The sequence below is a fragment of the Sipha flava genome, unplaced genomic scaffold (genome assembly GCF_003268045.1).
Source record: "Sipha flava isolate LNK unplaced genomic scaffold, YSA_version1 67_pilon_pilon, whole genome shotgun sequence".
NCBI classification, from domain to species: domain Eukaryota; kingdom Metazoa; phylum Arthropoda; class Insecta; order Hemiptera; family Aphididae; genus Sipha; species Sipha flava.
The window spans coordinates 929,807-952,098 of NW_020273607.1; the positions used below are offsets into that span (position 1 = coordinate 929,807).

Below are 22,292 nucleotides of genomic sequence, written 5' to 3' on the forward strand. Positions count from 1 at the left end.
TTTTGATGTTCGGTTAAAATAATTCAAAATTGCGCGGAACGCCCGTCGTTATCACCGACAGATATAATGCTCAGCTGCATTCGACGCTAACATCATATCGAACTCCAGAAAAATGTAAGCAAATCGATATTGGTTCATGTACCTACTCTGAATTCATAAACGTTATCAGTAAACACTGATGTTAGGGACGACTTGACAAAAATATTTTTATCTGATAATTATGTTGTTTACAGTTTTCAATTTAATTTTAATAATTCACGAAATTCAATTAAATAATTGAAAAATGATTATTTACATTACACAATTAGCAGTTCCAGTTTAATTACTTGCCTGTCGTAATTGCGCTTCAACTGAAAATTTCGAAGAACGATACCTTATAGCTTACAACTAAAGTAATTCAGTTTCTATGCAGTATAGTACTATATTTTTTCTGATGACATATTATTTTTATTTAGAACATGGCTACGGACAAAGTAACGCTAACGGATGCATTGTCAAATGTAGATGTACTTGATGAGCTTACTCTGCCTGATGAACAACCATGTATAGAAGCACAGCCATGTTCAATTCTTTATCAGGCAGACTTCGATACAAATTTTGAAGATCGAAACGGATTCGTTACAGGAATAGCAAAATATATTGAAGAAGCTACTGTTCATGCTAGTCTTGTGAGATATTTAATATATATTTATATATATATTACTTACAGTTAACTTATTTTTATGTTTCCTTCAGAATGAATTGTTGGAGGAAGGTCAAGTGCATGCAGTTATGCTTTATACATGGCGTTGTTGTTCTAGAGCAATTCCACAGCCAAAATCAAATGAGCAACCTAATCGAGCAGAGATTTATGAAAAAACCGTTGAGGTCTTAGGACCAGAAGTTAATAAATTATTACAGTTTATGCATTTTCAGGTAATCAAATGATATAATAGATAAATATTATAAAAGCAATATAAATACATATCATTAAGTATTCAGTAACATAATCTAACTTAATCTTGAATTATCTGATAAAAATGTTATTCGCTTATTTTTTGAGTAAAAAATTTAAGTATTTTTTTTTAATATATAAACTTTTAATTGTAACGTAAAGCAGTCAAAACTCAAAGTTGTACATGGTAAATTTAAATTTCTCAATCATTTTAAATACTTAAAACCAACAAATTATTTTATTTTATGAAAAGATTGTAAAACTGCATGTAGGGATTAACTTTTTTAAAAAAAGGTTTTTTAATTTTTAAGTCATGAAAGTATTGTAATTTAATTAATTTAATTGTTTAGAGGAAAGCTATTGAACGATTTTGTGGAGAGGTTAAACGCTTGTGTCATGCTGAAAAACGAAAGGATTTTGTATCTGAAGCATACTTATTAACCCTTGGAAAATTTATCAATATGTTTGCTGTTCTTGATGAATTAAAAAATATGAAATCTAGTGTGAAAAATGATTATTCAAGCTACCGCCGAGCTGCACAATTTTTAAAAGTGATGGCTGATTCTCATACATTACAAGAATCCCAAAATTTATCCATGTTTTTAGCTACACAAAATAAAATTAGAGATACCGTTAAAGAAAACTTAGAAAAAATTCCTGCTTATGAAGATCTTTTGTCTGATGTTGTCAATTTATGTGTCCAAATGTTTGAATCTAAAATGTACCTTACTCCATCGGAAAAACATATGCTTGTTAAGGTAAATGTTACTAATTTCTGATGATTTTTTTACTGTGCATTTTTGAAAACTGATTTAATTAAATTATTAAGTTTAGTTTATATTTATTAAATTAACATCATTATCTATTTTGTTAGTTAAAATATTTTTTTTTAGGTCATGGGTTTTGGATTGTTTCTTATGGACAATGAATTGTGTAATATTAACAAATTAGATCAGAAGAAAAAACTTAATTTGGGAAAAATTGACAGAATTTTTAAGGTTTAAAATTATTTTATTTGTGTAATTATTTATTCTTAAATTTTTGTTTATTTTATATTTTAGAATCTGGAAGTTGTACCCTTATTTGGAGATATGCAAATAGCACCGTTTAATTATATAAAACGATCTAAACATTTTGAGCCTGGGCGTTGGCCGTTATCCAGTTCTCCACAAATTAGTCCACAAGCTGACCTCATGGTTCATTTACCTCAAATCAGAGAAGATCATGTGAAGTATATTAGTGAATTGGCTCGATACAGTAACGAAGTAACAACAACTTATAAAGAAACTAGAACTGATACCGAAAACAAAGATACAGCTGAATTAGCATTACGAGGCTTACAATTATTATCTGAATGGACTAGTGTTGTCACTGAACTTTATTCTTGGAAATTACTTCACCCTACTGATCACCATCAAAACAAAGAATGTCCTGTTGAAGCTGAAGAATATGAAAGAGCTACGCGATATAATTATACAGATGAAGAAAAATTTGCTCTCATTGAAGTGATAGCAATGATAAAAGGATTACAAGTTCTCATGGCTCGAATGGAAACTGTTTTTACTGACACTATTCGTCGTAATATCTATGCTGAGTTACAAGATTTTGTTCAATTAACATTAAGAGAACCGTTGAGAAAGGCTATTAAAAACAAAAAAGATCTCATCAGAAGTATACTCGTTTCAGTTCGAGAAACATGCGCTGATTGGCAGAGAGGTGTAGAACCTTCAGCAGATCCAGCTTTAAAAGGGAAAAAGGATCCAGATGTTGGGTTTGGAATTAAAGTACCTCGAAGGAATGTTGGTAAGTTACTATATTATCTAACAATAAACTCATTTTTCAATTTGTTAATTTTTGTCTTTAGGACCATCATCTACTCAACTTTACATGGTTAGAACAATGTTAGAATCATTAATTGCAGATAAATCTGGTGGTAAACGTACTTTAAGAAAAGATATTGATGGACAATACTTAATGCAAATTGATCAATTTCATAAGACTTCATTTTTCTGGAGTTATCTTCTTGGATTCAGTCGTATGTATACATAATTTATTTAATATTATATATTTAGTTATTTATTTGTAAAATAACAACAATTTTGAGATTTGTTAAAAGTTATTGGCTATAAATATTCAATGTTAAACCAATTGCTTTCAACCACTTAAACCACCATAATTTTCTTTCGACAATGACCGAATCATTTCATTGCTAGATAAGAAATGAAGAACCCCTTAAAATTTTACATTGTTAAAACAACCAATATTAGTACATTGTAACAATTAATTGGTTACCAAATTTTTTTGAAAGAACTTATATATATATAATTAACCTAAATTTTAGATTAATTGTATTAGTCATATAATTTGCCCAAACCTCCCACTTGTAAAATTTTAATTGTGTTTGTATGATACATATATTTTGGAATATACCTAATTTGATTCCTATGCAAGTAATATGAAGAAATATTAGCCAGCGATCTAAATCTGAAAAAATTAATTAAGGCAAGTAAAATTATGGGTCTAGCAATAAATGCAGAAAAGACAAAATACATGGTAGTCACAAGAGGACCAGAAGATAGCTCCAATCTTAAAGCAGGAAATAATGAATTCAAACAAGTTAAAGAATTTAAGTACCTAGGAGTAACTCTTAACAACAAAAAAATTATGCATGAAGAAGTAAATGTGAGACAATGCAGTAAATCGATGTTATTTCGCAATGGAGACCCTCTTTAAATCAAAAACACTATCAAAAAAAATCAAAGAAAAACTTCATATAAGCTACATAAGACCAGTACTGACTTATGCATGTGCCACATGGTCCACAACCAAAGGTGACGAAGAGAAACTAAAAAAATTCAAAAGGAAAATCCTAAGAAGAATATATGGTCCAGTATTTAATACCGAAACACAACAATGGGAATTGAGATTGAATGCCCAATTAGAATATTTATACAAAAAGGAAAATATTGTGCAATTTATTAAAAGTATAAGAATGCAATGGGCCGGTTAACCGGACAAGTGTAGCGAGCAGACGAATGCTTAAAAAAAGGAGTAATGACTTGAACTTAGCGAGGAGGAAACCAAGGGGAAGACTACGAAGAAGATGGAAAGACAGTATAAATGAGATATGGAATACGGTAACCCATGATGGGGCGGATTGGTGAGTAATAGTGTATGATAGAGAGAAATGGGAGGAGGTAGTTTTGGCGGTAAAGATCCTCGATGGATCGTAAAGCCGGAAAAAAAAAAAATTAGCCAACGATCAAATTTTGATCTAAAAATTTAATGGTTACATTAATATTACCTTAATCTGCTTAGCCATTTAGTCTCATTCCAGATTAATAAACCTTGTAAATCCATCTGTAATCCATTTGTGTTTATTTTTAATCCTACTGAATTTATGAAACAAATAAATTATTTAAATCATTATCATATTTATTGAAGTAGTAAGCACAATATTTATACTCTTATATTTAATAATTATGCATTGAATTATTTTTAGAATCCTTACAACAGTGTTGTGATCTTTCACAATTATGGTACCGAGAGTTTTATTTGGAAATGACAATGGCAAGACGTATTCAAAAATGTACTGTCAAACATCAGCACAATGAAGAATGCAGTGATTTAATTACAATGGAAAAAAGAATTCAGTTTCCTATAGAAATGTCAATGCCTTGGATCTTGACTGATCATATTTTGAAAACAAAAGAACCGTCTATGATGGAATATGTACTGTATCCATTAGATTTATACAATGATAGTGCTCATTATGCTTTAACTGTATTCCGCAAACAGTTTCTTTATGATGAAGTTGAGGCTGAAGTTAATTTGTGTTTTGATCAATTTGTCTACAAATTAAGTGAACAAATTTTTGCCCACTATAAACAATTAGCTTCAAGTATATTATTAGACAAGAGATTCCGCGTTGAATGTGTGGCAATGGGAACATACCTTATTTTATATCCAAGAGCAAATAGATATGAAACTTTGTTGAAACAACGGCATGTGCAATTATTAGGACGTAGTGTAGATTTAAATAAACTTATCACTCAACGAGTTAATGCAGATATGTTAAAGTCTCTGGAATTAGCTATTGCCAAATTTGAGGGTGGTGATATTACTGGTATTGTGGTATGTATTTATTTTTTTTGTTTTTCTTATATTATGGCATATTATTTTTGTTATATTAATATATTAAATTGTTTAGGAGTTGGAAGGTATTATGCAAGTGAATAGATTATGCCATAAATTATTAAATAAACTTTTAGCTTTGGATGAATTTGATGCTATGTTCCGTGAAGCTAACCACAATGTACTAGCTCCATATGGTCGTATCACTCTTCATGTGTTTTGGGAATTGAATTATGATTTCTTACCTAACTATTGTTATAATGCTGCTACTAATCGTTTTGTCAAATGTCGAGGTATTAGCTTTACACAACCTGTACAAAGAGATAAACCCCCTCAAATGGGACACCAATATTTGTGGGGTAGCAAACAATTGAATCTTGCATATACTACAATTTATGGACAGTACACTGGTAACATGCGAATATTTCTATTTCTGTCGTATACTTTGAAATTAATGCTATTTTAATTTAGGATTTGTTGGGGCTCCGCATTTTCGTACCATGTGCAAAATGTTAGGCTATCAAGGAATTGCTGTTGTTATGGAAGAGTTGTTAAAAATAGTCAAGTCATTGATTCAAGGGAATCTTTTACAATTTGCAAAAACATTGATGGAAGCAATGCCCAGACAGTGCAAATTGCCGCGATATGATTATGGATCGCCTGGTGTCTTAGGCTACTACCATGCTCAACTCAATGATATAGTACAATATCCTGATGCAAAAACTGAATTGTTTCATAATTTCCGAGAATTAGGCAATACAATTCTGTTTTGCTTATTAATGGAACAAGCATTGTCTCAAGAAGAAGTGTGTGATCTTCTACATGCTGCACCATTCCAAAACATATTACCGAGACCTTTCACTAAGGAAGGGGAAAAGACCGAAAGTAAACAAAAAAGATTAGAAGCAAAGTATGCAGCATTGCAAATTGTTCCTAATATTGAGCGTTTTGGAACAGCTAAAGTTAGTAGTATAAAATAAATCAAACAATTATTTTATTTACATATCAATTTTAATTTTAGCAAGTTGCAATAGCTCGTGATGGAGACCTATTAACACGTGAACGTTTATGTTGTGGTTTATCAATATTTGAAGTAGTGCTATCAAGACTTCGTGGTATGTTAGATGATCCTGTATGGGTTGGTCCACCGCCGCAGAATGGTGTAATGAACATAGATGAGTGTACAGAATTTCATAGATTATGGTCAGCTCTGCAATTCGTATACTGTATACCGGTTGGTGATACAGAATTTACTGTTGAGTAAGTGAATGCAAAAGTTTGACCTCATATGCTTCCATATACTTTCATCAAATAATAATGTTTCAGAGAACTTTTTGGTGAAGGTCTTCATTGGGCTGGCTGCACTATGATTGTTCTTCTTGGCCAGCAAAGAAGATTTGAAGCGCTTGATTTTTGTTATCATATACTTCGGGTCCAGAGAGTAGACAGCAAAGATGATAATGTCAAAGGAATTGTATGTATTATGTATACCAATGATTATACTATATTTTATTTATATTTTATTTTGCAGCACTTAAAGCGCATGGTTGATAGAATACGTCGTTTTCAAGTACTAAATTCACAGATATTTGCCACGCTGAACAAATATTTAAAAGCTAACGATACTGATGCCAGTGCAGTAGAACATGTAAGGTGCTTTCCTCCACCTGTACATCCATCTCACCCTTCATCTCACTATTATCGACCTGATCAAACTGGGTCACGATAAACTCTTGACTCCTGTTTAACACATTTTAAATTCATATATTATATGCCAATACTAATGGTCTACCTAAAAATGATGTTAATTTATTTTATATTTATAATTATTGAATTTTAACTAAGAATTTTAATTTAATTTTTAATATTAGAATAACATTACAATGTAGTAATACCCACATTTTGTTTATGATCAATTAGAAATATACTTTAGCAATAATTTTATGTACAATAATTAATTCAATATAATTTTAGTTATTATATTTATTTAATCATCAAGTAATCCACAAAGTTTTTTACATGCATTCCGTTTTATAATTGAAATAAAAATAAAAGTTTACCAAATGAAAAGAAAATATGTTTTGAATTAAAAAAGGTAATGGAGTTACAAAAAATATTTATTTTTTTTGTTGATTCACTTGTAATTTATTAACCCATTCTTAATTTATATTATTATTTATAATAACTTATAATTATTGGTTTTAATTTTTGTAGCATTCAAAAATATATACAGAGAAGAAAATATATATTTTACTGCAAAAAAAAAAAAGAAAAATCATTAAACCAATACATCAATAAATAAAAAGTATAATTGATTGTCTATATATATTTATATTACATGTTGACCTAAATAATAAAATTAAAGAAAATAATTTTTTTATCAGTTTAGATTATGTATGATAATATCATAAAATTCAAGAAATCACATTCAATTTTAACTTATGAGTTATGGATTTTTGCCTTACCCTGTTAGTATATTTCTCTTTGAATAATTTTTTATATTTTATTATCGATAACAGAATACCCATTTTCTTAAAATTTGACATAGTCAACTTTATTATATAGTAACATTTTATTGTTCATATAATTCAGTTTATCAAGCTGTAACATTTTTTTTTTTTATAAATTACAAATTCATTTTTTTATAATTAAGTAAATTCAACAATATATAATTCACAGTTGTTGCTTATAGCAGTGCTTCTCGAACTAGGGGACCATGAAATATTTGTTTTGTTCAAACTATTTTTTTTAGGTTTCAATTTATTAGCATTTATGTAAACTTAAAATTTTTCAAAAGTTAAGCATTAATTTACAAAATATATTTTAATAACTTTTATTATTAAAAAAATATTTAATGATTTTAATTAAGGGAGCATTGACAGTTTTACATTAATTTTAGAGCCGTATAGCAAAAAAGTTTGAGAATCACTATCTTACAGTACAAGTACTAAAATACATTGATAAGTATCAATACAGTTATTTTAACACTATATCAAATATTCACTTTCTTTAACAAAAACTATGATAAAGGAAACATATAAATAAAAAAATTATGTAAATCATTTTTTTTTTAAATCAATCTAATAATATAAATTGCATTAGTCTTTACAATATTTAAATATTATTATATACAATACACCACAAGAACATTTTTACACATTTATTCTAAACCTGAAAAGAAGTCTGTAGCATTAACGACATTTGAAGATGGTAAATTAAATTCTTTTGGATTGATTTTCTTAAAATGTTTTTTTACATCAAAATCTTCAAAAAATGCAATATTCCAAAATTTAACAATATTACTGAAATAAGATGTTGAAGCTATATAATGGCCATTATCTGATATATCCAAAAGGTCAACAGACATTTCCTGATGGTGACCAACAATACCAAGATGACAGTTGGGGAATAAATTTGTAGCCCTAAATATAATAATAATTTTTTCATAATTTCAATTAATAAAAAAATGTTACAAATGCAATATACCTGATTTTTCCGTTGTCTAAAGCACTTATTATTATGTTTTCTGTAACTGGAACTAATCGGTTGACTGCTGCACCCTTATCAACACATGGAAATTCATCATTGAACGCACTATAGTCTCCTGTATTGAATGTTATTAGTGATCCTTCACCAGTACCACATACTACTTTGGTTTTTCTTTTCATTGTTACACAACTGGTTAGTAATGATTTATAAGGTTCGGACTGAAATAAAATTATATTAATAGCTTTGTTTTCAATTTATAAAAAAAAAAATTAGATCACTATTTTATTATTTAAAAATCACAATACCTGGATAACCATTTTTTTTGATGATATATCAATAATGGTCAATGTCCCATCACCTGATGCACAAGCTAATGTTGGTTGATTGCTTCTATTGTCAATAGTTATCATAGAATTAATTGCCTCATCGGTTTTTTTCAATGAAAAACTACATCCGTTTGCGCGTATATCCCAAACTAAAAACCAAGAAAAATATTTGGTAGTTATTGATTAATGCTTAATAAATTGTACTATTACCATTAACAACACCATCTTCATCACTAGTGGCAAATGTATTTACATTAATAAAAGAAAGTGCAGTTACAAAACTCCTATTAAAAAAAAATGATTTATACTAATAATTTATAGAAAATAATCATGTTTAAAAATTACTTACCCAGCTCTATGAGCTTTTTCAAAGTATACTTTCATTTTTCCGGTTTCTGTATCAGACACAGAAACGTTATTATCCCTACAAGCTGAATATATGCTGTCACCAGATTCATCAAATTCTAATACCATTACTTTTTTTAAATGAACATTGTCATTTGTTCTAAGATGTTCATTTTTTTCATTTGAATATTTATGCCTATAAATTGGACAACAAATATTTTAAAATACATAGAGATAATTTATATTTTATAAGAAAGTGCATACATAGCGATATCACCATTTGAAAGACCAAGAGCAATGACATTTACGTTTGGGTGGAAAGAGATTCCACCAATTAAAGCATTACCAACGGACAAATTAGGTGGATGGTTTCTATTTTTTTCCGAACGAGCAGAAATAAAAGCAGCAACCACATCGTCATCTTCTTCTTCTTCATCGTCATCATTATTATCATCATCATTCTCATCATCTCTTTCAACCTCTTCTTCTTCGTCACCACCAACATCATCATCATCATCATCATTATCATCATCGTCATTCATATCTTCATCACCTTCCAAGAGTTCATCAGGAAAGTCATCATCAGATGAATCGTCATGACCATTTAGTACTTCATCTACATCATCACTGTCGTCTGACATAGATATGTCGTCGTAACTATGTGCATTTGTCCAACTGTTCAAACTGTTCAAACTACAATTATCTATAAAAAAAAGTGTAAATGAAACAAAGAAAATTTGCCTAAAAATAGTTTGGTTTTTAATAAATCAAATTCATTTTTAAGAAAATAGAAGATAAAATAAGGAACGAATATGTGAGAGGTAGTATTGGTGTAATGTCAATAGTGGACAAGATAAGAAAAATAGACTGAGATGGTTTGCGCATTTGATGAAGCGAGAGGAATTAAAAGCAGTAAGAATGATTATGAAAATAAAAGTTGAAGTGACAAGAGGAAGACCAAAAAGAGATGGTTGGATATGATTAAGAATAAATGAGGGCTATTGGTGTGTACGTAGGGGATGTAGAAAATTGAGACAAGTGGAGGTTTAGAACAAGTGTGGCGATCCCAAATAGTTAGAACAAAAGTGAAGGAAAAGAAAAAGAAGAATAAATTAAATTGATGTAAAAATATTTGTATTAAATGTATGTATACAATAATTCATTAAACTATATAGAGCAATTGATAAACTTTCCAAATAAATTCATTCATTACCTATACTGGTATCTGATGATGATTCATTATCGGAAACAGACTGATTATCTTCATCACTTTGTTCCTCAACTACTACATCGACATCCGATACTGATGATTCTTCAGAAGGTTTTTGCAACTCGGGTAAACACATTTCACCTAAAACGCAATATTGGATAAAGGAAAAAAAAATGAAAATGAAAAAGTAGTGATTCATATTTTTAATTTTCAATAGTTTTAATGGCCATGCGTTAAAAATCTATAAAACTCACCCTGTTGCAATTCAACAACAATAATCTACGATTTCGGTATGAGAAAATAATGCGTAAAATACGTGTTCGTATTACCGTCGATAACGTCTCGATACACTTAAATATACTATATAATCGATACAGTGGATGTTGTGGTACAACAATAATAGTAATAATAATAGAATAACATAAGAATAAGTAATATTATTAAAAAAATAAAAATACAGACAATCGCTACAGCCCAGATAGAAAACTGCGGCGAATGATTAACATGAACATAGAACTTGTTTGGAATCTAACATTTAGTTTTTATCAAAAATATGAAGTTCAGAACGATAATAACAATATAGCATATAAGTGATTACCGACCCGACTATGATCACGTCTCTTATATTACGTCATGTACGCGAGACGACCTGTTATTGTAGCCAGTTTTTTTTCTACACCTGTTCTCGTCAAATTTTTTGAATTCAACGTTATCATTACCAAATATTCTAGGCTTTAGACACGGAACAAAATCGGTTCTGTGTATAATATGTTTTGTATAGGGACGTGATATCGAAAGGAAAATATTTTATTAGATTTTTAAAAAATTTTAAGTAAATTACAAAATTATTATATTTATACCATTAAAAATTAAAAGTTAATAATGAAAAAAACAAAAGAAAAATGGTTACTTGGCTCCTGAAAGAGTTTTGATTTAGGTAGATGATGAAAAAATCCAAGTTCTAAAAAGAAACAGAAATAATTTTAGGATAATGAGAGTAATTATATAAAGATTTATTATTCATTTAAATATTTAAACATGATTTATAAATAGTAGGATATAAAGCTTTAATTTAAATATTTTATTAGATTTTTATAATATTTTAAGTGAGTTACAAAATTACAAATTTATACCATTAAAAATTAAAATGTGTTCCCTAGATCCTGATGGATATTTCATTTAAGTAAATTAATAAAAAAAAAATCCAGTTCTAAAAAGAAACATAAATATATATCTAATAGTTTATTATTATTCATTAATTTGAATCGTATGATTCAAATGTTTTAAGAAATTTTATGTAAATTAATTGAATTTGATTTTTATACCATTAAATATTTAAAGTGTATAATTTAAAAAAAAAATTAAAATGGTTACTTAGCTTCCGAATGTATCCTTATGAAGGTTGAAACGCAAAAAAATCCATGTTCTGAAATAAAACATAAAAATAAATTAATTAAAATTGGAATATTATGAAATAAAATTAGATTAATTAATTTAAATTGATATATATATATATTTGATAATTATGAACGCTATTTATTATAGTTTATTATTATTCGTTAATTTGAATCATATGATTCAAATGTTTTAAGATATTTATGTAAATTATTTTATTCCATTATATATTCAAGGTATGAAATTCAAAAAAAATTAAATGTGGTTACCCTGCTCCCGAAGAATCCTTGGTTTAAGTTGGACCAAAAAAAAAAAAAATCCAAGATCTGAAAATAAATATAAAAAACAATTCAATTGAACACAACCTAAAAAACCAATAAATACCTGTCATAAAATTAGACAACAAATATATCCAATACCACATAAAGAACAATCCATTAAACAAATACCTAAAACAAATGACAAAAAGAAAGCTGAAGAACAAAACAAACCTGTAACTAACAGTAAAAATCATATTCTTATTTAGAAGCAAAAAATCAATACTATTTAACACATTATAATAAACAACCCGAAAAAAGAAACGATGAAATACCACTGATAAAAATAAACAACAAATTTATTCAACACCACAAATTGGACAATTCATTAAATGAATACTTAGCACATACCACATAAACCGAAGAACAAATACAGACCTATAACACAACTTAAAAAACCAAAAAATATCTTTCATAAAAATAGACAACAAATATATGCAATACCACATGAAAAACAATCCATCGAACAAATACCTAAAACAAATCACAAAAAAAAAGGTGAAGAACAAAACAAATCTATAACAAACAGTAAAAACAATTCCCTAATTCGAAACCAAAACAGTTGAACAGCTGATCATCACTACCTTAAAACAACCAAACAAGAGCTTGGGACCCCAGGATCGCTAGGACCCGTAAACACGTACGAATGTGTTCCTCTGGGGGACAATAAATACTTAAACAAATCATAAAAGGCGAAGAACAAAAACAGAACTGTAACAAAGAGTATAAACGATTTCCTAATTAAACGCCAAAAGATTTTAATACTAACTAAAAACAACAAAAAAAAAAAAAAAAAAAAATCTAGAATTATTACGCATAAAAATAGACAACCAATATATCCAAGACCACAACATGAACAATCCATTATACAAATACCTAACACAAACTACAAAAGCCGAAGAACAAAAGCAGACCAACAACAAACAGTAAAAACAATTCCCTAATTCGAAGCCAAAACAGTTGAACAGCTGATCATCACTACCTACAAATAACCAAACAAGAGCTCAAGACCCCGGGTTCGCTAAGATCCGTAAACACGTAAACTACATAATATAATATATCACAGTGCCAGTCAAAATAATATAATATGCATTATTTTCAATTTACAATGAGTAAATATAATGAGTAATGATGAAAAATACATATTTTTATTTATAAAGGATGTCACCCTAAAATTCCAAAAAAATTTGCCGCCCTATGCGGTTGCACAGGTCGCATGTGTCTTCCGCTGACCCTGAATATAACTACGTATAAATATAACAATGTATTAATATTTGAATTATTTCAAATATCAAAAAAAATATTGATTATAATAAAAAAAAATAAACACTAATGTAATTCAATTTATAAATTTAGAGTATCAACAATTTAAATAAATATTGAATGGAAAAATATATTTAAGTAATAGAAATATATTATTTACACAACCGAGAATACTTAATTATTATAAGTTTTAAAAAGGTAATGGATTAAATATAAAAAAATAAAATAGTAGCTATAAAAACATGAATATAATTTATTTAAATATAATTACAATTGTTATTTAAAAAAAAAAAAACGACGTACCTGTATTTGTGGAAGAAAGTAAGTTCTTATATATTTATCTCTCGTAAGTTCTTTTCACTCTGGATCGGCTCCTAGACTTTGGCTATTTACTGTAATAAAATAAACAACAACAATACTTAAATAATCAAGTATGATTTAAGATTTAAAAAAAAATTTATTAAAATTAAATATCAAAATTAAAATATTTAACAAACCCACATAGAATATAACAATTAAAATTAGATATAGATTATCTGCCTCATTATTGCTAATCGTTGTGGTTTACCGCCAAAAAAAATTATTTAAATGTAAATAATTTTTATATACGAGTACAACAATTTATTTTATTTATAAAATACATTAACCAATGAAATACCAAGATCTGTTAAATTTGCAATATTTTGTAGACATTCTCATTTATGTTTCTGTTTCAAAACAATTTTTACTGAAACTATTAGGCTATAGCGCTTGTTAGAATATTACTATGTACAAATATAACAACGTATTGTAATTTGAAACACGGATAAAATATTTAAAATTTACAATATCTTATAACAATTAATAATATTTATAAATATTTCTTAATCCCGACAAAAAAAGTATGCCAAAAAAGGATTTGTGTCCTGGTTTCAATCCAAGTTATGGAAAGAAACATAAAAAGAAATAAATTTAAATTTGAATATTTTGAAATAAAATTTGGTTGATTATTTTAAATTTATTTATATTTTATAATGATGAACGCGATTTAATAAGAATATATTATTATTAGTTAATTTGAAGTCTATGATTTAAATGTTTTAAGTATTCTATGTAAATTAAATGAATTTGATTTTTATTTCATTATATATTAAAGGTATAAAATGCAAAAAAAAAAATTAAAAGTACTTACCCGACTTCTAAATTAATCTTGGCTTAGACTGATAGAAAAAAAAAAAAATCCAAGTTATGAAAAGAATAATAAAAATAAATTTATTCAAATTTGAATATTTGAAATAAAATTGGATTGATTAATTTAAATTTAAATATATTTTATAAATATGAATGCGATTGATTAAGAGTTTATTATTATTAGACTAATAATATTAGTTAAGTTGAATCATATGATTTAAATGTTTTAAGATATTTTATGTAAATTAAATGAATTTGATTTTTATAACATTATATATAAAAAAGTATAAAATGCAAAAAAAATTAAGTGTTTACCCGGCTCCTAAAACGTATTTTTTTTTTTAAATATGGATTAAATATTGAAAATATAGTATATTTTATAACGTAAAAGTCATATTTATAAATATTTTTTATTCGCGATAAAAGAAATATGCCAAAAAAAGTTTCCTTGTACCTGGAGGACGGGGAATATATAAATGATGTCATAATTTTAAACATTATTTATGTACTAAAAAAACATAAATAAATGTTATTAAAAACATTATACTTTAAATTGTTAATAAAAATGAATACTTTAATAACAAAAGAAAAAATGAAAAGGGGTCTAAAGATTACTCATGCAGACGAAACACAAAAATATATTTAATAATAAAAAAAAAAACAAATACCAATTTAAATAAATTGAAATTTAATTTATAAATTTAGAGTGTCAATAATTAAAATAAATATAGAAAGGAGAAAAATTGATTTAAGTAATGGAAAAATATTATTTAAATAACAGAGAATACTTAATTATTTTAAGTTTAATAAGTTAATGGATTAAGTATAAAAAAATTAATTCGAAGCTTAAAAAGATAAATTTAATCAATTTTGTTATAATTGCAGTTATATTCAAACTAAAAACGATGTACCGTTATTCCTGGGATTAAGTAAATAAGTGATTATCACTCATAAGTTTGTTGTACTCTGAATCGGATTCTAGATTTCAGCTGTTTACTATAATATAGAAAATAAATACAATATTTTAATAATTAATTACACTTTAATAATTAAAGAAAAATAAATAATAATTTATTTTTTTATTTTATTAGTATTAATATATACAATGGGCAGGAATTTTAAAAAATATAATTTGTAAGAATGATAATATTTAATAAACGTGAATAGAATAAGACAAGTAATATTAGACATGGATTATCAACCTCATCGTTGTTTCCGTCGCGGTGTGGTTAATCCGTGTGTCACGGAATATTATTTGAATGTAGAAGTTTTTATTTAGATACAACAATTTATTTTAATAATAAAAAAAATATTAACCGACCTAATACTAAGGTCTATTGTAGGTTTAATAGTTCCTATTCACCCTTACTTGAATGTCGTTTCTATTTATTTATTTTTAAATATTTCTAACTATTTTTCTTTAGCGTGTGCGAGAATAGAAGGATCAATATAGCGATTTATTTTTTATTCATAACATGAATGCACTGTTTCTCATTCAAATTTTTTTGAAAATCCTGATGCTTCACGTTAATATATCTAAGCAAGTTGTTACGCTTTGTGTTGCCAACGTCTTAATTTGAAACAATTCGGCGGTTAGTAAATGATTCGATACTATTCATTCGATACCAGTATTTTATTATCTATACGAGTAAAGTATCAAAACCATAGTATCGATACAAAAAGTACTTGTATCGAAAGAAAAGTATCGATACTTTATCGGTATCGGCAGTATCGCAACGTCTCTAGTTCTGTAGTATCAAGAATATTATAGTCTACCCAGGTAGAATCAATATTACATTCAAATTTAAATAATGTGGTGGTAAATAATATAAACCTAATAAAACATTACTTTGGAGATTAGTAAACTTGAATGAACAATATTTTATATTTAAAAATAGGTAATAGGTACATTAGTGTACCCTATTATTGTAAATTAAACATTCTATAAAAAACCACGTAATGAATGTTCATATATTTTATTGTTATTAGTATTGAAAATTCTTGTCTCTTTTGTCTTTACCGTTGTTTTTTTATTAAAATAGTAAAATATTTTAAAGACTTATTTTCAAAAATGGTTGTGAACAGCCTCCTGCCGTCCTTTTCGAAAAAAAATAACAATAGTATATTCATTTTGTGCGACCGTTTTGTCTGTATTAACATTTCTTGATATAGATATTTTATTCCACCATATTTAGGGTTCTGTATTTGGCTAGGGTTTTGTTGGGACGTTCTAAGAATTCTAAGATGGAGTGTATAAAAATACTTAATTTGGTAATAACAATTGTAATTCTTTGTTGTAAATCAAATATTTGTTTATTTATTAGGTTACATAAAAAAAAAAATATTTTTAATTTATTGCAGAGTACTTGAATGGCCATAATTTTCAGAAGATTTTGCTTTTTTCAACAGTTATTTGTTCCCTTAAACATATTTGTATAACTTTGCTCAAGTCATGTTATAATTAATTTGAACACTGTAAATTCGACCCCATAGTCTCTGGGAGCAGGCGATTTCGTTCATTAGTCCACTGGATAGACATTAACTAAGAACTCTTACCCATATGTTTAGACGTACAAGGTCAAAAAATAAATTTTTAATTTCGATATACTGTATTATTGGATTAAAAAACTGATTGCACTCTATTCCCCTATAGATAATACATGAGGCATAGGGTAAGAAAAGTACATATCGATAAATATATATACTAATCAATTCTATAAAATCATTGATTTTAGTATATACTATTCTCAAGTCAATGATGTATAATATCTCATATTATAAGTTCCTAGTTTGTAATTAATATTAGATACTTATCAACTATGGTGATAAAAATACATTACTAAGTTACATTTTAATATTTGTGATTTAAAATAAATTTTTATTATATTTTTGATAATATTTTATTGATTGAAAGTTTTTCCATTGATTCCCATGTTGTGTGATTCAACTGCATTAAATGCTATTGAAATTCTAAAATAAAAAAAATAAAAATTACTTATGAAATATATAGATAAATATATATAAGTAGATACATATTGTAAAAGAATATGACATTTAATATTTATTTTTATTATTTAATTTTTTTTTCATAAAATATAGCAATGGTCCTATTTTCACAATTATTATACACATATAATTTTACATAATACATGATGCTGAAACCCATGTTTATGTGCTATGTTTATAACGCTTCTAACAACTTCAGAATAACTTGGGCATTACTGTATACTAGCATAATTGCAGTGGCGGAACTAGGGGGAAGAAGACAGGGATTCACTTCTAAGCGTTCAATTGATTAATACCTAGTTTAATATTTTTAACTGTGTTATTGATAATATGTTTAAAAATCAATAGGTATGACTGTATGCTAATTATTAAAAAAAAAATGGTAGGGAAGGGTATTTGATTTTTGGTCTATGATAGAGCATAATTTTACATTTTTCCTAGGCATAAAAATTCCTAGTTCGCCTTACTCGTAATAATGCTCATTATTCTAGGTACATAATCCACATAAAAGTAATAGCATATTATAGAGACAAACTGAATCTAAACTTATAAAGTATGATGGAACAATTAAAATTGTTAGTTAAATCATAAATATTTTTTGCTTAAATTTTCAGTTTTTTGTTGATCAGGCTTACAATATTATTATTTTAATTGAAGAACCGCAACTTAATGTATTTATCTTTGGATTTGTAATCATGACTATATTTCTAACAACCTTCTATAGATATATTACATATATCATTTGGACAAAGTAAGAAGTCAAAACCTAATAAAATAGACAATATTAAGACTCTTATACTATTTTAGAATTTTTCTATAAGTGCTTACAGGATGTGTTTATGTAGATATGTTCATATTTTATACTACAGCTATACATTATTTACAAAGTTTTATTAACTTTAGAAAAAACGTTAATATCTTCTAGAAGGATTACTAGGTAGTATTTAAATTGATCAAACTTATTTTTGTAGGTTAGATAATTTGCTTACCTGTCTTCATTGACTTTTAAATATTTTTCTAGCAATGGAAATAATGTAGCCGAGTGAAGTTTATTATCAACATCATTTATTCCATCTACACTCCATATTGTTACAAGTGCTGCTGGTTCTTCCGAATCAGCAAAGATAATAGGCTGATCTCCATTAACAAACACCAAAATATTCTAAAAATAATAATTTTCTTTAATATTTTATCTTGAGAAAAAAATTTAATTATTTAGAAAGTATATGCTGTTTTATTACTTTAAAATTAATAAATAATAATATACTTACAGATTTTGGTTTTTTAAAAGTTTTAGCTAGAGATTCTACGCTTTGTTCTAATAATTTTTCATCAATATCAGAAGAAGGAACATTTGTATTAATTTTTACAATGGTCATTTTTAAAATTATTTGTACCAAAGGACTAAAATATTATTTCTCTGTTGGGTAACAAATTAAACTGAAACTAAACAAATTAAATATCAATAGTATATAAATTGATAGCTAGAGTTAAATTTATATGTATATTTTAATTTTATATAATTGATCATATAATTAATCTCATATAATCTTATATTAAGAATATTTACACAAAAAAAGGTTTTTTTTTTTTTGTTTAATCGTTGCTCAATATATATTATCATGTTTTTAAAGGTCAATAATTTAAACCACTCGAGAAAATTTTTTTGTAAATTAACATTTAATATATTATAAAATATAAACTATTACACAACATAAATCCACTAAATGTGTAATTTTTTTATGTACCTATAAAAAAATTAATTTATACATAATTTTTATACAGTATAATGTCTAAATTAATAAATTAGATATAGTAAAAATATTTCAATACTTAAAACATTCACGATAATAAACTAACAATTTTTTAAGCAAAATAAAAATAAAATATTTATTATATCAAAATATATAATATACAAACTACAAAGTGAATTCACAATTTATATATCCACAATTTCAACAAGTCATAAAATCTAGTATCAAATACTATAATTTTTAACATTGTATTGTAAACAAGAATGTAAAATATATTTAATATATAATTATTAAAACTTGAATCTTAACTACAAAATTAATAAAAATCAGAAAAATAAGAATAATAGTTTATATAACTTAATATGAATATGCATACATAATAATACTTTATGGTAAAATTATAATTTTAACAATAAATAATGAAATGTATACGAAACTATGAAAACTGTATTATATTGAGTATACATCTTGCACATAATGGTACAAGATAATGCTTGAATAGGTTACTAGTTAATAACTTACTGAAACAATTATTTTAATGAAAAATAAATTCTCTAATCCTAATATAACCCTTTCACGACGAACACACACATTTGTGTAGGTTAGCGTGTGTCTAATTAAAAACGAATATAAAATCATACAATTTTAAAAAACCAACCACACATTTGTGTAGGTTCGTTAATACCAATTACTAAAATCAATTAATCAGGCAGGACTAAAGATAGTATAGATTTATATACACAATTGTGTGTGCTAGTTGTAAAACATATTAAAACATATTAAAACAAAAATTAAGGCTTGTCGTGAAAGGACTAAAGAGTAATAAAGAACTTTTTTAAATTATTAATTTTACTCTGATACAAAAAGTTTTCATAATTTTTTTAGTCTCTATAATCAATGTACTGAAACATGACTTATACATTAAACTTTAATCTTTTTTAAACTAATTGTTGATCACAAAATATAAATATATATATTAAATATAAAGTACCGTGTTATTGCTTGTAACCCAAAATTCAGTGCATAATACTTTATTAATAACAAATAATAAGATAAATACCTAATAACCACCAAATATTTTTAATTACTCTATAACATAGTAGAGCATATTTGAGTATTAATTAAATAGTTATAACTGATTATCAGTAATAATCAGGAATCGGTGCACAAGCAATTTTTACAAATTCATCATAGTTCACTTTACCATTTGGATAAACATTGGCTTCCCGAAAAATTTGTTCAACTAAAGAATATTAAAATTTTAGTAAACAAAAAGTTTTTTATTTTATAAATAATATATATACCCACCTTCTTTGCTATTTAAATTTTCTCCCCATCCTTGCAGCAAATGTTTCAGATGTTTACTATGTATAGTTCCACTATGCTGGCGATCATTAGCTTTAAATGCTGCTAAAATTTCATCAGGTAGTTTTTCTACACGACAGTGGTTATGCATTACTTTCAAAAACTCTGGAAAATGTAATTTTCCATCTAAAAATAAAAGTAAAGTAATTAATATACATATGTAATTTAAATAAAATAATTAATGTAATTATATCACAATAAATTATAAAATATGATGGTCAATAAATATAAAATACAGTTTACTTCATAGCTCCAATTCGACAGAAAGAATAAAATTGATTTAAATAATAAAAATTATACAATATTTTAAGTAACACGAAACATAATTTAAATTATCAATGATTTCAAAGTATAAAGATAAAATCATAATTTTTAAATATTTCTTCTTTAATTTTAAATATTTTCTGCAGTAAACTCATAAATAATATATTATCTGATTTTAAATCCATCCAATTAATTTGCACTTACTATTTTCTGAGAAATATTTCTTTAACTCAGTTATTGTTGGGCTCATCCCTAAAGATCGCATAATTATGCTAAGCTCTTCTAATTTATTGATTGTACCTTCTCGGGCGAACAAATAAAAACATTCTCTGAACTCTAAAAAAGAAAAATATATAGGTGAACACATACATTAATACAATTATTATGAATAAGGGTGTTTCAGTCAACTATAATATGTATATTTTAAATACCATACCATCAATATCATCTTCTTTAAAATGATGAGCCATTATTAAGATTTCAATGTATTAAAATAATTTCAGTTGAAAGTTATAATTATATTTGTTGGGCTGTATGATACAGTTTTTATACTATATGGTACTAATATTATTACTATAAGAGCTAATGTCTACTGCTGTAGAATTTTTTAGTATAATATTACTTATGAATTATTATTTTAACATAACTGTAAATAGTTACCTATATAAGAAAATGTTGATAGTAAATTTTAATCACAAAACCTGTAGAGATAAGGCAGCTACCAAGGTGTACAATTGCCATTTTCTATCATACAAAATCAAAAGCAGAAACTACTTATTAGCTTTATTAAGTTAGGATCAAGGTACTTGGTATTTGTAGTGATTTCAATAATATGTAATCATCATTTTTAACACCATCAATATTCAATAACCTGATAATCATAATTTTTGCGTTAACTAGGCACAATTTTTTTTATTTATTTTTTATCAAAATCTTTGTTTATTAAACATTACAGTGTTTTACTTATTTTACTTATAATTAGTTCTTTGGATTCGCATGAAGTTAAAGGAGGAGGACAATAATAAATTATTGGTTAGATTAGAAAGCTTTAACTTAAGATGAAGGAATTGCACAAATAAAATGTTTATAATAGGTAATTATTGAATTATTGATTTGTTCTACTACATAATATATTATAATAAGTGTTCTCATGATTATACGATACCTATATGCCTTATAGTATAAGGCATATACTATAAGGCTTATACTATGCACGTAAATTAAGAGGAGTGATCTCACCCTCCCCCCACCAAAAAAAAAGATCGATTCTAGTAACCATGAATTAAGATATACAATAATTGATTAAATATATAGTGTGAT

The 22,292-nt window shown here is 26.2% G+C and overlaps 4 protein-coding genes across 4 annotated transcripts; 1 reads left to right on the plus strand and 3 right to left on the minus strand.

The window, feature by feature from the left end:
- The first annotated feature begins 228 nt into the window (after nucleotides 1-228).
- LOC112691842 (cytoplasmic FMR1-interacting protein) lies at nucleotides 229-7,066 on the plus strand. Its single transcript, XM_025566256.1, has 13 exons — nucleotides 229-392; nucleotides 456-668; nucleotides 736-915; nucleotides 1,285-1,692; nucleotides 1,828-1,932; nucleotides 1,996-2,737; nucleotides 2,799-2,969; nucleotides 4,437-5,068; nucleotides 5,145-5,478; nucleotides 5,540-6,030; nucleotides 6,090-6,328; nucleotides 6,395-6,542; nucleotides 6,600-7,066. The coding sequence occupies exons 2-13, from the start codon at nucleotides 459-461 to the stop codon at nucleotides 6,795-6,797; spliced, it is 3,858 nt and encodes a 1,285-aa protein (XP_025422041.1). The 5' UTR covers nucleotides 229-392; nucleotides 456-458; the 3' UTR covers nucleotides 6,798-7,066.
- A 1,116-nt stretch (nucleotides 7,067-8,182) lies between these two features.
- Nucleotides 8,183-10,969, minus strand: LOC112691849 (WD repeat-containing protein 55 homolog). Its single transcript, XM_025566268.1, has 8 exons — nucleotides 10,693-10,969; nucleotides 10,442-10,579; nucleotides 9,493-9,931; nucleotides 9,233-9,424; nucleotides 9,094-9,167; nucleotides 8,863-9,032; nucleotides 8,555-8,775; nucleotides 8,183-8,490 (listed from the first exon to the last, which is right to left on the minus strand). The coding sequence occupies exons 2-8, from the start codon at nucleotides 10,572-10,574 to the stop codon at nucleotides 8,229-8,231; spliced, it is 1,491 nt and encodes a 496-aa protein (XP_025422053.1). The 5' UTR covers nucleotides 10,575-10,579; nucleotides 10,693-10,969; the 3' UTR covers nucleotides 8,183-8,228.
- A 6,200-nt stretch (nucleotides 10,970-17,169) lies between these two features.
- On the minus strand, nucleotides 17,170-19,075 carry LOC112691870 (D-dopachrome decarboxylase-like). Its single transcript, XM_025566297.1, has 3 exons — nucleotides 18,861-19,075; nucleotides 18,579-18,751; nucleotides 17,170-17,553 (listed from the first exon to the last, which is right to left on the minus strand). Exons 1-3 carry the CDS (start codon nucleotides 18,966-18,968, stop codon nucleotides 17,484-17,486), a joined length of 351 nt encoding a protein of 116 aa, XP_025422082.1. The 5' UTR covers nucleotides 18,969-19,075; the 3' UTR covers nucleotides 17,170-17,483.
- A 671-nt stretch (nucleotides 19,076-19,746) lies between these two features.
- On the minus strand, nucleotides 19,747-21,625 carry LOC112691872 (calmodulin). The gene is made up of 4 exons (XM_025566300.1): nucleotides 21,409-21,625; nucleotides 21,177-21,308; nucleotides 20,652-20,834; nucleotides 19,747-20,586 (listed from the first exon to the last, which is right to left on the minus strand). The coding sequence occupies exons 1-4, from the start codon at nucleotides 21,440-21,442 to the stop codon at nucleotides 20,486-20,488; spliced, it is 450 nt and encodes a 149-aa protein (XP_025422085.1). The 5' UTR covers nucleotides 21,443-21,625; the 3' UTR covers nucleotides 19,747-20,485.
- Nucleotides 21,626-22,292: the final 667 nt, after the last annotated feature.